We start from the raw sequence: 16,989 nt of genomic DNA on the forward strand, positions 1-16,989 counted from the left end.
CCCCCCCGGGGCCCGCCGTGAGGGTGTCCGGGGGCCCCGGGAGCCGCCAGCCCTGGGGCGCGGGCCGGGCCTCGTTGCCTCGTGAGGCATCATGGCGGCGGGCCTTGCCCTCAGGTGAGCCGGCGGAGCCGGGCCGGCCTCGGCTCCCTGGCGTGAGGAGCGCTGTGAGTGAACCTCGGGCGTTGCTGCCCGCGAGGCAGGGTGAGAAGTTTCACACGTTTTAAGAAGATTCCGCGATGGAGCCCTCTCAGGGTGCGTAGCCCTGGCTCCATGCCCAGCGGGACGAGCTGGGCGCTGGGCCTGGCTCCCCAGGGTGTCCCGCAGAGCACCGCCGGGCCGGGGCTGAGGCAGCAGAGCTGTGGCTGTGTGCCCTGCTCCTGGGCCTTCGGACGGACCTAACTAAACATGACTGCCTTATGCAGGAACCCGTATCAATAAACGACATTTTCCAGATGATTAGTGCAGGTGAGTGACTCCAGCTGTTACTTATACCCTTTTAATACTCCTTTTCACCTCTAGCAGTTAATTATCCCACTGTCATTAAAGTGTTTTATCACCACAGTCCCGCTTCAATACAGGCAAATACTGTCCGATTTTACAGGGGAGAAAAAAGGCTAACATGAGAAGAGGCATCACAGGGAGTCTTTGGCTTGTTTGAGAACTGAAACAAGGAGTTAGGGGTCTGCAGCAGTGACTTACTGTCGTCTGTGTGCTACTGAGTACTGCCTGTTGTACTGTGGCCCTGAGTGCTTAATCTGATCTCCACAGTGGTTCACGTTATCAGCCAGGATCTGGGGAGTTAAACTGCTGCCTTCATCTACCCATGGTTATCATACTTTGCAAAGTTTCAGCCCAGTCATCTAAAAGAGCAACTGCGCTCTCTTACACCACGCCAGCATTTCAAAGAAGTCCTTGGGCAGTTTCTGCAGGGGATCAAGGTGATCAAACGAGAGCATGCCAGGACTCATTTTCTTCTCACACCACTGATTTAGTTCAGGGCTTCCTATTGCCGTGGCTGCCAGGGCCCTTCATTGTGCGTGTGCACACGGCTGTCAAGGGCTTAGAGGAACCCTCCCTGGGAAGATCAGCTAGGGAAAAAGTTCTCAGCACTTCTCTGAAGAGAGCCTTAAGATTTAATTGAAAAGGCTCAGAGAGAATTGAGCAACCAAAGGTAATGTGTACTTTGCAAAAAGCAGAGCATATTTATATGAGACAAATTGAACTGGATGCTTATCAACGATTCTGTTCTGTGACCTATCATGTTGTTGGTTTTTTCCCCCAGATAACATGGGCGTACCTTCACTGTCTTCCTTTCAGAAGGGCTGTGCCATGTCACAGCAGTTAAGGCTCTGGCCCGTAGAAGTTTCTACTTAAGCGTGAACAGTGAAAGTCAAGAAACAGCACTGTTTTAGAAATACTTACTGTCCCTCTTACAAACACAGGTTTCCTGTTTCATTTACTGTGTTAATTGTCTCAAATTAGAGCGGTGCTATTGAGTGTGTCATTGTGTCATACAGAAGTGGTGTGGCACAGAACAAATGTAAATCCTTTCTTGGGATTGGAAGCTGCTAATAGGCTTTATTTTTGAAAACAGCTGGACTTATTCGAGTGGTTTTGAATAGAATACTGGAACTGAATAGACATGGATTTTGCAGTGGTTCTTTCAGGCTAATTATGTTTTCTGGAAACGTGGCGTACTTACAAACTCTTTAAAGTGTTTCTTCTTTTATTATCAGGCAAAAAGTTTCTTCTTTTATTATCAGGCAAAAAGTTGAAAGAAGTTACAAACAAACCCTTAAATTGCAATCTGTGGAAAAAAAATGTTCCCATTTAAATGTTGTAGCCCCTGAAGTCAGTGTCTCAGGCCAGCAGCTTGCTGCCTTACTGCAGAAGTAGCTTCAGGGTACAGCAGAATGGTATTTATTAGGGCTGTTAACCTCTTGCCAGCTCTTTTCTGCTTCTGGTTCAGTCAGTCATGACTGGTTCACAACGCCCCACGGTGGTCAGGGTGCCTCTGACGGTGGGGCGTGAGCCCTGTGCCCCTCAAGCGGAGCTCAGAGAGGGTCTTGCAGGGTGTGAGAAAACAGGAGGCAGCCGTAGAGTGACAGAGAGCGCTCCTCGTGCTGCGCTGCGCTTCTTCTGCCCTGCTGATGATCCCACCTCACCACTTGGGGCTAGGGGGGTGCGTTTCGAGTCCAGCAGGAAAGAGAAGTGCTGGTTGTTTCGAATTTTGGGCCGACTCAAGCAGGAGACAGGGTGAAGCTCCGGGAATGCTCCCTTGATAGATGCAGTCGGGAGACAGGCTTGTGAAGACCAGGGTGTCTTGTTCACCTAAATGGAGCCACCGAGTTAAGCCTGCTACTAATAACGGTGCTGGCGTCATTTCTTCTGTTGAATTACTGGTTGTAATTTCAAGCTGATGTTAACTTGTAATCCTTACAGTAAAATGTGTGCTTCTCTTTGATTCGATAAGGGAATGATTTATGACATCTGTTAGCCTTGTTTTTGCTGCCTTTTTTTGTTGTTGTTGGGGGGGGGGGGAATTGCTCACAAATCTTCTCTTGTCGTTAAGTTTTAATGATGTGTAAAAAGTAAGGAGGAAACTGCTTTCCTGATCCACTGGAGAAGCAGCTGCTCCCATACGCCTCAAAGGAAAGCAAAATACTGAGAAACCTTCTATTGACTGAACTTTTCAGGAAGAACAAACAAACAAAACAACCCAACCCTTAGATGCTGTTCTGATACCACTGGAACCTTGTGTGCCAATCTTAACCTCATGAAACGAAAACAGGAAGACCAGCTAGTTAGTAGTACTTTAGAAAAGCCAAGTTAAATGTTCTCTCCAAGCAGTAACAAAAAGTAGTCACATCTTTTTCTGGAGAAAAAAAAAAATGGCAAGAATTGATTGATTTGTGGTGGTTTTCATTAGAAAGCCATTTCAGTAGACCGTGTCTGCGTTGATTTAATCTAGAACCAGCTGAGCTAAAGAGATCGAGATTGTGCTGGAACATCCCTCTGCTTGGCTCAGTGTCAGGTATCAGTGTTAGCTGAGTTCACAAGTGTGTACTGAGAATTTATTGCAGACAGGGATCTTAAAAAAGGAGGAGAAGAAAATGCTTGTTGATTTCTTCAAGCGCTACTTATCAGTAAACTGCTCAGCCCTGGGGTTAGCTCTCAGGAAGAAGGATATCTTGTTGGAAAACATTAAGAAGGGCAAGCCAGGGCACAGATGGAGCGGCAGCTTTTGTGAATTTGTGGGCTGGGTATAGGTATTAGCCTCTGGTCTGCATTTGTTCCCACAGCCTGCAAGTGTGCCACGGGAGCCGCTGATACGCACACCAGTGCAGAGCTTGTGAATATGGGTAAGGAAGGAAGAGTTGGTGGGGTTTTGAAGGTGCCTGCTTGGTCTTCTGGGACTGGATGGTCACCTAGAGGCTGAGATCTGCTGGCCCCTGCTGTTTCTACAGGGTAGATGCAAAGTAGTAGGTAGGGCTTACAGCAGGTTGCAAAAATCTCAGCCAAAATGAGGTGCAAAACAGTGCTGTGCATTTACTGACAAGATTCTTTGCTGTCCAGGATTCCTAAGGCAGAGACTGTGTTAGTTATTGGACACTTGCAGGTATCTGGATCTGAGCAGTCCCTTTCTGATAGAATGTAGTCAGTGTTGTTTTGCATATCCCCCCATTTCCAGCTCCTGTGGTCTATTTCAGCACCATCTTTATTTGTCTTCACTCTTGCTTTTAGCTACTTTCCCGAGGTCTTTTTCCTTTAATAACATTTTTGTTTTCTTTTTTCTGAGTAAACACCTTTGAGGAGCAGGGTAGACAGAAGGTTGTGTGCTAGCAAGATGAGAATGCTGGGATCCCAAGCAGACCCCTGCTTTGGGTGAGACTTTTCACAGGAGCTCACAGAGGAGAGCACTCAGGATGAAATCCCAGCTAAGTACAAATACTGAGGTTTTGCATAACTCAGGTGTGCAGCCACTTAAGGTTGAGTAGAAATCACACCTGTTTCCCCATGAACGTGGCAGTACACGTTCCTGTGGTCTTTAGAAAAACAGCTGAAACCTTTAAATGCAGTTCTTAAAGCGTTATTTGGGATGTCATTATTTGGGATGTCATTATTTGGGATGTCATTATTTGGGATGTCACAAGCTATGAATTACACCTGGCAGATTAGAAGATGATTATCCTCTGTGGTGCCTGCTGCAGCAGCTTGTAATAGGAAGAGTTTCTCAAGGCTATCTCTTAAGCCTGCTATTCAAACCTATTCACTCTAGGCTATGTATTGTGTTCAACTTCCTGGTGCTGTATGTTGCAGATGCATTTGTCTTCTTAATCAGACACTTTATATCTGCCAGGAATGTATTTAATATAATGTCAAACATAATTCAGATGAGAAGTGAAAGCAAGCACAGCAAGCCAAGCCTAAGCAGAGCCTTTAAGCAATAGCAGGCTACTTGGTCTATTTATTTTGGCCTTGTGTTCCTCCCTGGGTTACAGATCTGTTGCAAACGTGCTAAATGACAGGCATTCAGAAACTGCTGCGTCAGGTATATCAGCTTACAGTATCAGATTGGAACAGCTTGTGCTACGGGAGCATCTAAAGACCACAGTAAGGGTGCTGGCATCGTTGTCCATTGTGAGATTTACTGCTCCAGAGTTATCGGTGTCACACGCATGGGGGTTGAGACAGAAAGCCACAGAGCTCTCAGACGTGCTTTTTTGTAAGGACGTGCAGCCTCTGTCCCTGAGCTGCTGGGAAAGTGCAAATTGTTCTTTGTCAAATTGTCAGAATGTGGAAAAAAAAACAAAAAAAAAAACTTTTAACCCCTCTGTTTGGTGACTGAGAAGGAGCAAGCAGTTTTGAAATATTTTTCAAATAAAATACTACTACCTTGTCCAAAACATATTTTTATATATTGTTTCTAGATATGTAACTTGTAAATTACCTGTAACCTGTAAATTACCTGCATTTTTAAAGCGTGTTTGCTGATGACGTTTACATTGACAGAAGTAATCTTGAGGTCTTTGCTACATCTTTGAAATGGGGAATCAGGACACAGCTCCACGCTGAGCTTTTTCTATAAGTGACTGTTTTATAGGAGAGAAAAGAACTCATGGAAGAGGGAGAGCAAGTATTCAAACATTTCTCTGTTTTTCTGGCAGGATGGAGAAGAAGAAAATTCTGATGAAATCCAAGGTTGCTGCTCCTAACCTCCTGAGGGCCCTGCATTCCCTGTACCAGTTGGGTCACCTCTGCGATGTGACAGTTCACACCCAGCATCTAGGAACTCAGGAGGAGTTTCTGGCTCACAAAGCTGTCTTGGCAGCTTCCAGCAATTATTTCAAAGGACTTTTCTTGCATGATGAGGTGCTGGACACCAAGAGTTGCACGGTGACTCTACAAGACATTTGCATGGAAGAGTTCACCTCTTTTCTGGAGTTTGTATATACCGCAGAAGTAGAGATTGAAGCGGAAAAACTGCAGCGAATGAAGGAAATAGCCGAAAGACTTGAGTGCAAGGATTTGCTTGATGTTTGTGAAGAAGTGAAAGCAGGGGGCAAGAAGGGCTTAGATTTGAGCCTCCATCTGAAAGGTCAGCCATGCAAAAATGGTGGAGCACAGTGGCCTCACATCCAGCAAGAAGAGGACTGCAGAGGGAGCAGCTCTTCCCAACTGATGGCAGTACCCATGCAGGGGAAACTTTGGGACAGGCCAAAACATAAAAAGCTGCTGGCTGGTTATGAACTCATTGAAGGCCAACCAGCAAGTCTGGAGCAGCAGGGCACTGCCTTTCCAGAACCAAAATCCAGGACAGTAAAGCCACCAAAATGTAACAAGACAGACACCAGCAGCAGCCTCGGCATGGGTGTCATTAGTCCGGAGCACAATAGTAATTCTCCTGTAACTCAGACCGAGTCAAAGGAAGCCTGCGTAGTGATTAGCAGTACGCTGCCTGAGCAGTGGGAAGATGAAAACAGTATAACTTCCAAACTTAGCAGTAAAACAGAATGCAGGAAATCACCGCGGTGTGTGGCCGAAGTCTTGCCACAGATGGCATGCGAGAAGTGCAATGCGTCGTTCCACATTACGGAGCAGTACCTGTCACACATGGAGCTCAAGCACGATGTGCGTCTGGCTGTCAAGTACAGCTGCAGCATGTGCCAGCAGCTCTTCTCCAGCCACCAAAACCTCAGGCAGCATCACCTCTCCATTCACAGTGAGGAGCGGGGCTTTTCCTGCCTCTTATGTGACAAGAGGTTTAAGCACCAGAAGGACATAAACGACCATGTCCGGAGGGTACACAAGAAGAAGCGGGACCCGCAGGCGTGCCCGTACTGCGACAAGGTCATCAGCTCCAAGTGTGGCCTGACGGTCCACATACGAACACACACAGGGGAGAAACCGTACAAATGTGAGCACTGCCCTGCCAGCTTTGCTCAGAGGTCTGCTTATAACACCCACGTCAGGTACAGTATTCTGGGTGCACAGGAAAAAACAGGCTGTTTCTGGGCAGCAGGATAAAAGCATTCCTGAATGCTTCACTTCCAGAATTCCTTGGAGCTGATCAGAAGGGTGTTGAAATTGGCATAGATTTTGGGGGGGTTACTTCACCGGGCTCTCAGTCTGGGTTACTTGATTGAGGTTTCCAAACTGGGAATTCAGGCAAGCGTTTCCTGTTGAATCAAAGAGATCTTGTGCAACTGGATCTCCTAAGTGATTTTGGAAGCCTCAGAATTCAGTTTTTAAATAGGAACCTGGAAAGGACCAGCACCTGTCTAAAATGCACAAAAAATGTCTTTCCTTTTTATAATGCCAGTGCTTTCTTGATTCTTAATAATATATCCAGTAAATGGTAATACTAGTAATTCACTCCAGGATGAATTCCAAAATACAGGTTAAGGGAGCTAAATTATTTGGAAATACCATTGGATCAATCAAAAGTCTGGTGAAATGGAGGAAGTGGGGATAAAAGAAGTTACAAAACCAGGTAACTCCTAGAATCATAAAATGTTAGAAGTTGTTCCATATTGTTCTTCTGCACTTATGTTCTATGCTTTCCAGAGTAAATCCAAGATGGGACTGTGCTTTACATTTTGGATTATCTGTAGTGCTGAAGGTAACACAGGTTGTGTGCCATAGTCCCTGAGACAAATGATTTTAAACCTGTACCTGTTAGCCTTTCAAGCGTAGGCTCGGCCTTCCATTGAGGGCATGCTTTCTGCTCTCTAACTCATGCCAGATCCCAGTTTCAGGTAAATGAGCCATAGGGACTGCTCTTCTCTGAGGCAAGACAGCTGCTAGTATCTGGTCTTGTTATTTATTGATTTTAATAATCAAAGGTCCACCAAGAGGACCTCAAACTGTATTTGATTTAAAAAAAAAAAAAAAAAAAAGGCACTTGTTTATTCCATGTTTGGAGACTAAATTTGTAGGGGGCGTAAGAGGCTCTCCAGTGCATCCGTGTACTGTAAGGCTCTGTCCGTTGTCCCGACGTGATTTCTAGCAGACTCATGTCAGACCTGCTTCGAGGACCTTGGCAGTTCACAGTCCATGTCCTGACTAGTGAGTAGAGTTAACTGCCTTGACTGGTGGCTTCTGAGGGGCTCTGTTCTGGTTTTCCATGTGGGTGGTTAATCTAGATTTCCCTTGGTTTTAGCCATTAATGCCTTATACTGCCCACCATGGTCTTGGAGGAAAATTTACAGTCCATCCTAGGTTGCTCGTCAGGTGACAACAAAGTATACTTGAGAGACTCCAACCTTGATGAACTCTGAAACATTTCAGTTTTGTTTAATTGCAAGGTCCAACTCCTTGCAAAATTTCCCTCTTTGGCTGTCCTGCCATGCTGTTAATTCTCTGAATGATGTGAGGAGCAATTAAAAGGAAACAACCCCTCCTCCAAGAGAAACATGCCTGAATTGAAACTATTAAACCTATTAAAGTTGTGCTCTGTTGTTTGTTTGTTTCAACAGAAAAATCCATGAATCCGGGCAGGAGAGGAAACTTTTGCCAGTCTACTGGATGGTAGTTCCACCTGCACGCAGACCGAGTGCAGCTGGCGGCGGCAACGACCCTGAGAGGGAGACGTGGGATGGTGCCTCAGAGGGTGAACTACAGAAGTGTTTCATGCTCAAAGAGGCTGCAAGCCATGAGGAGGAACCTGCTCCCAAGGCAGACGGTAGCAGTGAGCAAGAACAGAAGCAGAAGTATAAGGAAGCTGAAGCAAGAAGGGAAAAACCGAGTGAAGAAGGGAATGAAGCTGAAGGTGAAATGAGTGTGAAGGGAGAGGAGGAGGTAGATGACAAAGCAGGGTATTCAGAAGTTGAAGATAATAATGAGGATGCCTGTACTGAGGGCGATGAGGATGAAGAACGCTCTAATGAGAAGGATGTTGAAGAACGTGAATCAGACAAAGACTTTAAAATGAAGAAGGTAAATAAAAGTGGGGTGAATAAGAAATCTGCCTATGTAATAACATGTGATAAGTGTAATGAACAGTTTGTTTCCCGGAAAAAATACGTGGATCACTGCAGAGATGTCCATCAGTGCTTGCCTGGCAAAGTCTATCAGTGTGATGTCTGCAGCAAGTCGTTTGCTAGCTACAACAGCTGGAAGGAGCATCGAGCTTGCGTCCACAGTGAAGAAAGGCAGTTTGCCTGCACCCTTTGCAATGCCACTTTTAAAAGAAAGAGAGATGTGAGGACGCATTATATGCGGAAGCATGAAGGCAGAGTCAAACGCCCTCTCTGCTCCGTCTGTGGGAAGATCCTCAGCTCCCGAACAGCACTGGTGTTTCATATGCGGACACACACAGGAGAAAAGCCATACGAATGTGGCATTTGTCATTCAAAGTTTGCTCAGCCATCACAACTTAAGATCCATACCAGGTCAGGCTCTAGTCCTGCTTCTCCCATTACCACTCCCTGCATGCCCAGTGCACTTCAGCACTTCTTTTTCCTCCTCTGTCTCCCAGTTCTGAGTCATTCTCCCACTGTGTCCTTATGACAGGAGTGTTGGGATAGGATGTGATCTGTAATATCTGTGATTAATTGTTTTATGTAAAGGCTTTGTCTGCATCTGGTCATTGCATCAGTTTTGGCAGGGATTTTGAAACAGATGCTCTATCCAAACTTGTAAGCAAAAGCCAGTCACTTGAAACAGGTTTCAAAATCAGAGGATGGCCCTCACTGATGAGAAGTGAGCTGAAAAATGAGCCAAGGACTTGGAGACCTGGGTGGAGAGCCGTGCTCTTTCTGTGTCAGTGAGCAAGCCTTTTGGTATGGGATTTCATTTCTTCTGTGTGATACAAGAGCTGGACTTCTCATCTGGGCTCCCTCTGTAGTCAGCGTAACTAGATCGGGTGAATTGCTCTCTGGTGGGATCAGTGTTAGATGTTTCCTCTCCCAGGAGGGGATGAATCATCCCATGGAATTTCCCATCTTTCTAGAGAGCCTAGCGGGTAGCTTGTAACGGGAGGTGAACTGCGGGAGGGCTAAACTGGGTGAGAGAAATCCCATCATTTGAGACTGGGCCCACGTGATGGGGACGGTAATGTTTTTCTGTCTCCTAAGCATTCTTACAGTGATCTAAAAATTGTGAAGTCTGCTGATTGCAGAGCGATAAACTGTGTGGCTGTGTCAGCTGAAAGGCAGCAGGGCTGTGCTGTCACAGGGTAAGACGAGGCCTGAAATTGGGACCAACTGCAACAGAACAGTGACTCACAGGATTTCTGTTGGGTAACTGCCTGTCTCATATCTGCAGCATTCTGCCCAACAACTCAAAATCAGGCATGATTTTGCAAATCATACTGCGTGGGTTGCAGTAAGGAAGGTCAGCACAATGTTAAGATCAAAAGTCAGGACCTCTGGCTCAGACTTCCTTTGGCATGAGCTGGTTTAAAATTAGGCATCCAGTATGTGCTTGGAAATACTGCTTGCTTGACTTCTGTGCCTTTCGACTTGAACTGGGCAGGGTATTCCATTCTGAAGCCTGCAAGCCAGAGGCATAGGGCTGTGAGGGATTACAGAGGGCAAGAACGCCACCCACAGAGTCTGGAGGGATCTGCTGCTGGCAGTGTGCTGGGGACGGTCGGGATGCATTCAGACAGAAGAAGCATGGCAGCAGCCTCTCATCTTCCCCGTTGTCTCCCTTCTGGTGCTTACGCTGCAAACTACAACCTGTGAGAGAAAGGTGGATTTTTTGAGGGCCTTAGGGTGAGGAAAAAGGTAAATCCTAAAACAGGAAAGCTGTACGTAGCACCAGTACTGGTAAATGTTCTCTCTTCTGACTGAGCAGAATGTGCTTTTTCCCAGTTACCTTCATCTGACAAAATGAAGCGTGCTTCCTGTAATGGGTAGAACATAACTTCAAGCAGCAAGTCTTTAAAAACACCCTGCGGGAGTTATTTTATCAATAGGCATTTGTGTTTCTCTTCATTTAGGTCCCATACAGGGGAAAAGCCATACATTTGTGAAGACTGCGGGGCTTGCTTTGCCGATAAGGGGAAACTCACTGGCCACAAAAGGACACATACAGGTAAGCATTAAAGACTTCTGTTCCTTCCTTTGCCTCCTGAAAAGAACGAGTAGGGATTTGAAGGTGCACGATTTTTTGCTCACTAACTCAGAGAAGAAACTTCAAGTACTGGGAAGGAACTAACTGGTAGAAAGACATACGAAAACTAACTTCGAAGTAGAGAATTGGAGGTGGTGGGGTGGGGTTGGAGTCTTGTGCGCTGAAAGTGTATTTAAGGGGTGAGTGAGTGAGCGAGGTCCCAAGGGACTTCCTACGCAGAGAGCCAAAGACAGAATCAAAGGATAAAGCCACAAGGAATTCAAATAAACAAAGGCTTAAAATTGTGAAATGAGTAATTCTGGAGAGAAAAATATTCGAATGAGTGAAAAGCTTCAGGAAGTTAAACATGCAGAAGAGAACCTTGTACAGCTCAGAGCCAGGAGGGAGTTTCAGGTGCAGACTGCTGCAAGAATTCAGAGTGCCTTTTCCCTCTTTCTCAGGAGAGCGCCTCTTTAAATGCGATGTGTGCGGAAAACACTTTGCCACCAATGAATACCTAAAATGCCATAAACGATGCCACATGGGTGCGAAGCCATACAAGTGTGAGGTTTGTGGGAAGACGTTTGGCTTGCGAGCCTCGCTAGCTCAGCACAGCAACGTCCATGCAGGTAATGAAACTGTCGGGGCTGGGAAAATGAACAGCACAGAATTTTGAGCAGGACCCCTCACAATCCTGACTTGTTAAAAAGTGCAAGGTGCTGCCATATCGAATGGTGCTTGCACAGAAGACAGACAACTTTGTGCTGCTGGAGAATGTGACTGTATTTTGCTTTGTAGTGACTGTAGTTGCTGCATTCCCCCTGCAAGAGCTGTTGCGTTGTAGTCAGGGAGGGCTTAGAAACATTTATCACGTGGCCTTATAAGCCAGGAGAAACGTGCCTGGGGCCCTAGGTACACAGCTTTATCCCAGCATCCATCTTTTCAGACATGGGTACGCTTTTTTTTTTGGTGCTGAAATCAAGACCAAAAGAAGCAGCCTCCAAGTTTCTGGTTCCAGTTCCCTTGTTTTTCAGAGACCCGTCCGTACTTCTGTGAGCAGTGCGGGAAAACGTTCACGCAGCAGGGTGCCCTGCGGCGCCACCAGCGCATCCACACCGGGGAGAAGCCATACAAGTGCCGGGCGTGCGAGAGAGCCTTCACGGACATGTCCACACTGCGGAGACACGTGGCGGTACGCTGCGCCCTGCCCGAGTGCGGTCGGGCCGTGCTGGTGTTTATTGAAAAAAGAGGTAGAGGAACAAGGCATGGGGCTGGGGGATGGATCCTGTGAGAAACATCTCAATATTTTTTTCAGACAGGGTATTCTGTGAAGCTATTTTATTCATGATTGCAGTGGTGGGCATCCTGCAAGCAGGAGTGCGCAGCAAAAGTAGATCATGACCTTATATTATTCCCCTTTACCCGACACCCGATTCTTTCCCCGTTTCCTCTGTGGCTGAGTACTACAGGCTCTCAACCTACTCGTCACCGTTCTGTACCCTCAATGTACAGGTTTATTTGACCAACCATTAATTTCTCCTTTTCCTTTTTTTTTTTTCCTTTTTCTCTCGTGACGAGAGGGCCCGTGATTTTTGTTTTTACTGCTCTTGCGCTGCTCGCCCTGTTTTTCTTAGCTCTCCTCCGTGTTCGGGGGGCAGCAGGACCTTCCCCTTATCCGCTTGACGTACTCCCCGCTGCCACGCCACTGCCGTGCCCGCGCAGCCCCTTCTGAACGCGCAGGGCCAGCGGCTCGTCCGCTGCGAGACCACCTGCCCCTGCAGAGCCCCCGCTGTGCTTCCGGCCGGTCGGTGCCGGCCCGGGGGGGGGCCTGCTTCCCGTGCTCGGTCACGGCGCAGGCATCGCGCCGGTTGCTCGGGGTGCCCGCGCCGAGCAGCCGGCCGCCTTCCCTCCCCCCCCGCAGGTGCACGGCGGCGCGGCCCCGTGGCGGAGCTTCCTGGCGGGGCCGCCCGCACGCCGCGCGCACAACTGGTCCCGCATCCGCCCGCTGCACGAGCCCGCCCGCAAGTGACGGCGCGCGCCGGCGCGGCCCGCGTTGCCTAGCGACGCCCGGCGCGCCGCCGCTGACGCCGCTTCCGCCGTCGCCGGGAGGGGGCGGGGCTCCCGCCGCTGCGCTTCCGGCCGCCGCCCGCGCCTGAGGAGCGGCCCGGCACGGAACGGATCGGACCGGATCGGCACCGCGCGGAACGGATCGGACCGAACCGGCGCGGCTCCTCCACACTCCGCCCCGCCGCCAAGGTGGGTCCCGCCCCGCGCCCCGGGGCTGCGTGCCGCGGCACCGGCCTGGACCCCTGGGGGGGAGGGGGGGGCGCGGCTCGGAGTCCCGTGTGCCTCCCGCAGTGCAGAGCCGGGAAGGAGCGGCCGGGGGGCGCTGGGCCCGGCCGCCTCCTCCAGCAGTAACGCGTTACGCGTCTGCCAGCGCGGGCACCTACAGCCGGCTTCTGGAACAAACGGTTCCCGAGCACGGTCAGGAGCTCGCTCAACGCAGAGGGAGAAGTTTGGGCCTTGAGTTCTCCCTCCCTGCCGGCCGCCACTGCTGTCTACACGTGATGACAAATGGAAAGTGGATGGGCAGTGGTAAAACAGGACGATAAATTGTTAAAAAAAAAATTGTGTTAGGGAAAAAACGTTAAGTTCCACCACCATTGGGTATTTCAGGTAAAGCACTGAATGCATGCCAATGTGTCACAGAAGGAAAGGCCTGGGTAGGTACAGAGAGGGGAAATTAAGTTTAAAAACATTATTTTCTGATTATTAATGTGTTATCCTTTCAGCCAGGAGGCAAATCATGTCATTCATCTAAAAACAATTTGTCAAAACTGAAGCATAGCATTGGGTTTTGTTTGTAAAAGTGGGTAACGTTCTGAGATGTTCACCGTGTTCTGAGCTGGTGGAGCAAAAGAGTGCATTCCCTGTTTAGGTGTGGTAAGCCTAATGTGGTAACAGAGTTTTTTAGGTGTTTGTTATAATAGTGTCAATGTAACTATTTCAAAACTTAATATTAAATTTACAGAGCTACAGATTCACAGGTTAGGAAATAAGGAGGCTTTGGTTCTGGGGATGATCTTTTTCTACAGAGTCTAGGATGGAGGTTCGGGCACCTGAGGTGGATTGGTGGGTTGTGTTCACTCTTCTTCAGATACTGTTCTCCTGTCCCTTCATCACGTAATATAGCTGCATTACAGTTAATATAAATTGTGCTCCAATTGAAAACTTGGTTCTGTTCTTCTGAGCAAGATTTCTAGTGTCCCACGTATAAAACGCTGCAAATCTACTGTACCTGTGACTGGACAGAGAAAAGAAACTTTACTATTGAGAAGTGGAAAGGATTTTTTTCGGATGCAAAATGTGGGCATCCGTAGTTACACAGTGAAAGTCAGTGTGTTGCCCAGCGAGGCTTTGCTGTGGCCATCTTCGAAGATCACAGAAACGTTGTTTGTTTCTGTGAAACAGAAAAAAAAAACACTGCAGTTCCCTTGAGAACTTTGGAGCAACTTAAAACATTGGCTGCAAAAAAGATACAAACCAAGTGGTTTTGGAAGTAGCGAAGCCCTGGTGGGACTGCAAATGGGCATTCAAAAAGTGGAGGCCGTAAGTCTGAGGGAGGGATTGCTTTACAAAAGACGCCACTTTGGGAAGGTTTGTGGTTCCTTAGGTTTACAATCTGACAATATATTTATGCAGTTTCCTTTGCCTCAGTCAGGCTTTCAGAAGTTTATCCAAATCTTGTTTAAAAGTCTTATTGGAAAAGGCTGTTTAAGGAGGTATTTAATTAGGATTGCAGATGGCTTAAATTTACCTTTCTCCTACTGCCTGATTAGGGAGGGACAACAGTTTCTTAGTTCTGCATGCCTTAATGAAATAATTTCTTTTGATTTTTCCCTGTTTGCTTTGTCCCTGTTATGCTTTCAAATACTCTCTGGTGTTTCAGGTAAAATTATGGTTGAGACTTAAAATCAAATTAACTTCTGAGAAATCTGTGTGTGACTGGCAGAGCGTTCTTAGATGTTACTGCTTAGGGGGGCACTTTGGGAGACTTGTCAGTGCTTCCAGCCAGACTTCTGACAATGCTCCTTTGACAGCCTGGTCGCTTACGCTCAAGCACATGAAGTGCTTGAATCTGTCATGAAACGCACTCAGAAGTCTGGACGGGACTTGTGGCTGCTCAAGTCTCTGGGTTTTATCAGCTTCCTGCAAACAGCTAATATGCAGTGTTGTTAACAGCCTTTTGCAGAGAGCAGCAAGATGGAAAGCAATGCGGTTCTCCTGGAGTCCAAGTCATCTCCCATAAACCTGCTGAATGAGATGCATCAGCTGCGCCTCCTGGGCCACCTCTGTGATGTGACGGTCAGCGTGGAGTACCAGGGCGTCAGGGCAGAGTTCGTGGCTCACAAGGCTGTGCTTGCAGCAACCAGTAAGTTCTTCAAGGAAGTGTTCCTTAACGAGAAGAGTGTGGACGGCCCAAGAACCAATGTCTTCTTGAATGAGGTGCAGGTTGCTGACTTTGCTTCGTTTCTCGAGTTTGTCTATACTGCTAAGGTAGAGGTGGAAGAGGACAGAGTGCAGCGGATGCTCGAGATAGCCGAAAAGCTGAAGTGCTTGGACCTATCAGAAACTTGCTTTCAACTGAAGAAGCAGATGCTTGAGTCAGTACTTTTGGAGCTGCAAAACTTCTCCGAATCACAGAACTCTGAGGAAGAGAGTGCAGCCCAGCTGAGCATTTTGCACGAGTCCAAAGCAGCTGCTGTGGCAGAAGCTGACCGAGCAGACCATCTTCCAGATTCCCCAGCAGACAGGCCCAGAAACGGAGTGCCCCCTGAGGTGCCAGCTGCCAAATCAAAAGAGAAAATTGACAAAAAGAAGGAAATGATGAAGCCTCCTTATGCCAAAATCAGGAGGGCGAGTGGGAGGCTGGCTGGGAGGAAAGTATTTGTGGAAATCCCAAAGAAGAAGTACACCAGGCGGCTGAGGGAGCAGCAGAAGAACGCCGAGGGTGCTGCAGAAGACGACAGCTACCCACAAGACCCAGAGGTGTGTGACAGGGAGAGGGAGGATGAGCAGGTGCAGAACGCCATCAAACCCGAAAGTGAAGAATGCGATGGCAACTTCGAATCGGAGGAAAACCTGAACAACTCCGAAGAGGATAAAAAGAAACGAGGCAGTAACTTCAAGTGCAGCACGTGTGAGAAGGAATTCCTGTATGAGAAGAGTTTCCTCAAGCACATCAAACACAGCCACGGCATCGCAGCTGAAATTATTTATCGGTGTGACACCTGCAGTCAGACCTTTGCCAACCGGTGCAACCTAAAAAGCCATCAGCGCCATGTCCACAGCAGCGAGCGCCACTTCCCTTGTGAGCTCTGCGGTAAGAAGTTCAAGAGGAAGAAGGACGTCAAGAGGCACATTCTCCAGGTTCATGAGGGTGGTGGGGAGCGTCATCAGTGCCAGCAGTGTGGAAAGGGGTTGAGCTCCAAAACTGCCTTGAGGCTCCATGAAAGGACGCATACAGGCGACAAGCCTTATGGGTGCACAGAGTGTGAGGCTAAATTTTCTCAGCCTTCAGCACTTAAAACACACATGAGGTATGAACAGACTTACCTGGCCTTGCTAGATTCTGGGGGGAGAAGCAGAATCCCCTGGATCACACCTTGAACCTTCCAGTGAAGTGGGAATGTGAAACGTGACTGACTGGAAAGCTTCAGTTTTTCCTTTTTCTTGGCTTTCCTCCTGCTTTTCAGGTTAAGGGAGTTGCTGTAATTCTCTTTCAGCCGAGCAGAGGTGCACGGGCTGAGGCTGGCTGCTGTGCAGCTAAGTTTTCTTGTGGGAGTGCACCTATCTAGAGTCAATGGGACGCTTCCCGTGAGAAAAGCAACCCTGTGCTGAATGATTTGTGTGATCAGGGCTATAATTATTTCAGCCATGTTGATGCCTCTTTATATTCAGTAGCAAAACGTTATGCAGTAAGTACAAAAATACTGTATTAAATGGAAGAACACCAGATTCAGGGGCTAAACCTAGAAAACAACTGAAATTAGACTGTGAAGAGGCCAGTGTGGCGCTGCCTGGAGGCGAGCGAAGCACTGAAAGCACCCAGAGCAGAACCGGTGGGGTTCACAAACGCACGGTCTCGGGTGTTGCTGGGAGAGGCTCTTTAGCAAGGCGTTACTTCTGGGTTTCTAAGGGCTGTGTCCTGCTTTTAGCAGTGTCCCAAAGCAGTGATCTGAGACTGACGCTGAGATGTAGCCAGGGAGTGAGGGTGGAAGGAGGGAGGTGTAGAAGCAAGATCCCCAAGCACTGGGGTAGGAAGCACCTCGGGAGGAGCCTTGTGCTGGGCTGCCCTGTGGCGTTGCCGCTCGCGCAGCTGTGTGGGATCTCAGGTTCATCGCATGTCCTTCTCTAACCACCGGTCAT

The 16,989-nt window shown here is 48.1% G+C and overlaps 2 protein-coding genes across 6 annotated transcripts in view; both read left to right on the forward strand.

Moving 5' to 3' along the window:
* The first annotated feature begins 1,209 nt into the window (after positions 1-1,209).
* LOC118164946 (GDNF-inducible zinc finger protein 1-like) lies at positions 1,210-12,606 on the forward strand. Of its 3 annotated transcripts, none has more exons than XM_035322802.1 (7): positions 1,210-1,540; positions 5,169-6,473; positions 7,980-8,894; positions 10,448-10,542; positions 11,022-11,189; positions 11,595-11,752; positions 12,482-12,606. In XM_035322802.1, coding segments are annotated over exons 1-7 (2,751 nt in total). In that variant the 5' UTR covers positions 1,210-1,538; the 3' UTR covers positions 12,590-12,606. The 3 variants fall into 3 exon arrangements, with proteins under 3 accessions (XP_035178693.1, XP_035178694.1, XP_035178692.1); XM_035322803.1 differs by lacking the exon at positions 1,210-1,540 and adding an exon at positions 2,176-3,972; XM_035322801.1 differs by lacking the exon at positions 1,210-1,540 and adding an exon at positions 2,176-3,885.
* Positions 12,607-14,772: 2,166 nt separating this feature from the next.
* The window catches only part of GZF1 (GDNF inducible zinc finger protein 1), a 32,901-nt gene continuing 30,684 nt past the window's right edge, over positions 14,773-16,989 (forward strand). For all 3 annotated transcript variants that reach the window (XM_035322806.1, XM_035322805.1, XM_035322804.1), the window contains exon 1: positions 14,773-16,160. In XM_035322806.1, coding sequence (XP_035178697.1) covers positions 14,824-16,160 — 1,337 coding nt within the window. In that variant the 5' untranslated portion in view covers positions 14,773-14,823. The remainder of the gene's footprint in view (positions 16,161-16,989) is intronic.

Source organism: Oxyura jamaicensis, chromosome 3, assembly GCF_011077185.1.
Source record: "Oxyura jamaicensis isolate SHBP4307 breed ruddy duck chromosome 3, BPBGC_Ojam_1.0, whole genome shotgun sequence".
NCBI lineage: Eukaryota > Metazoa > Chordata > Aves > Anseriformes > Anatidae > Oxyura > Oxyura jamaicensis.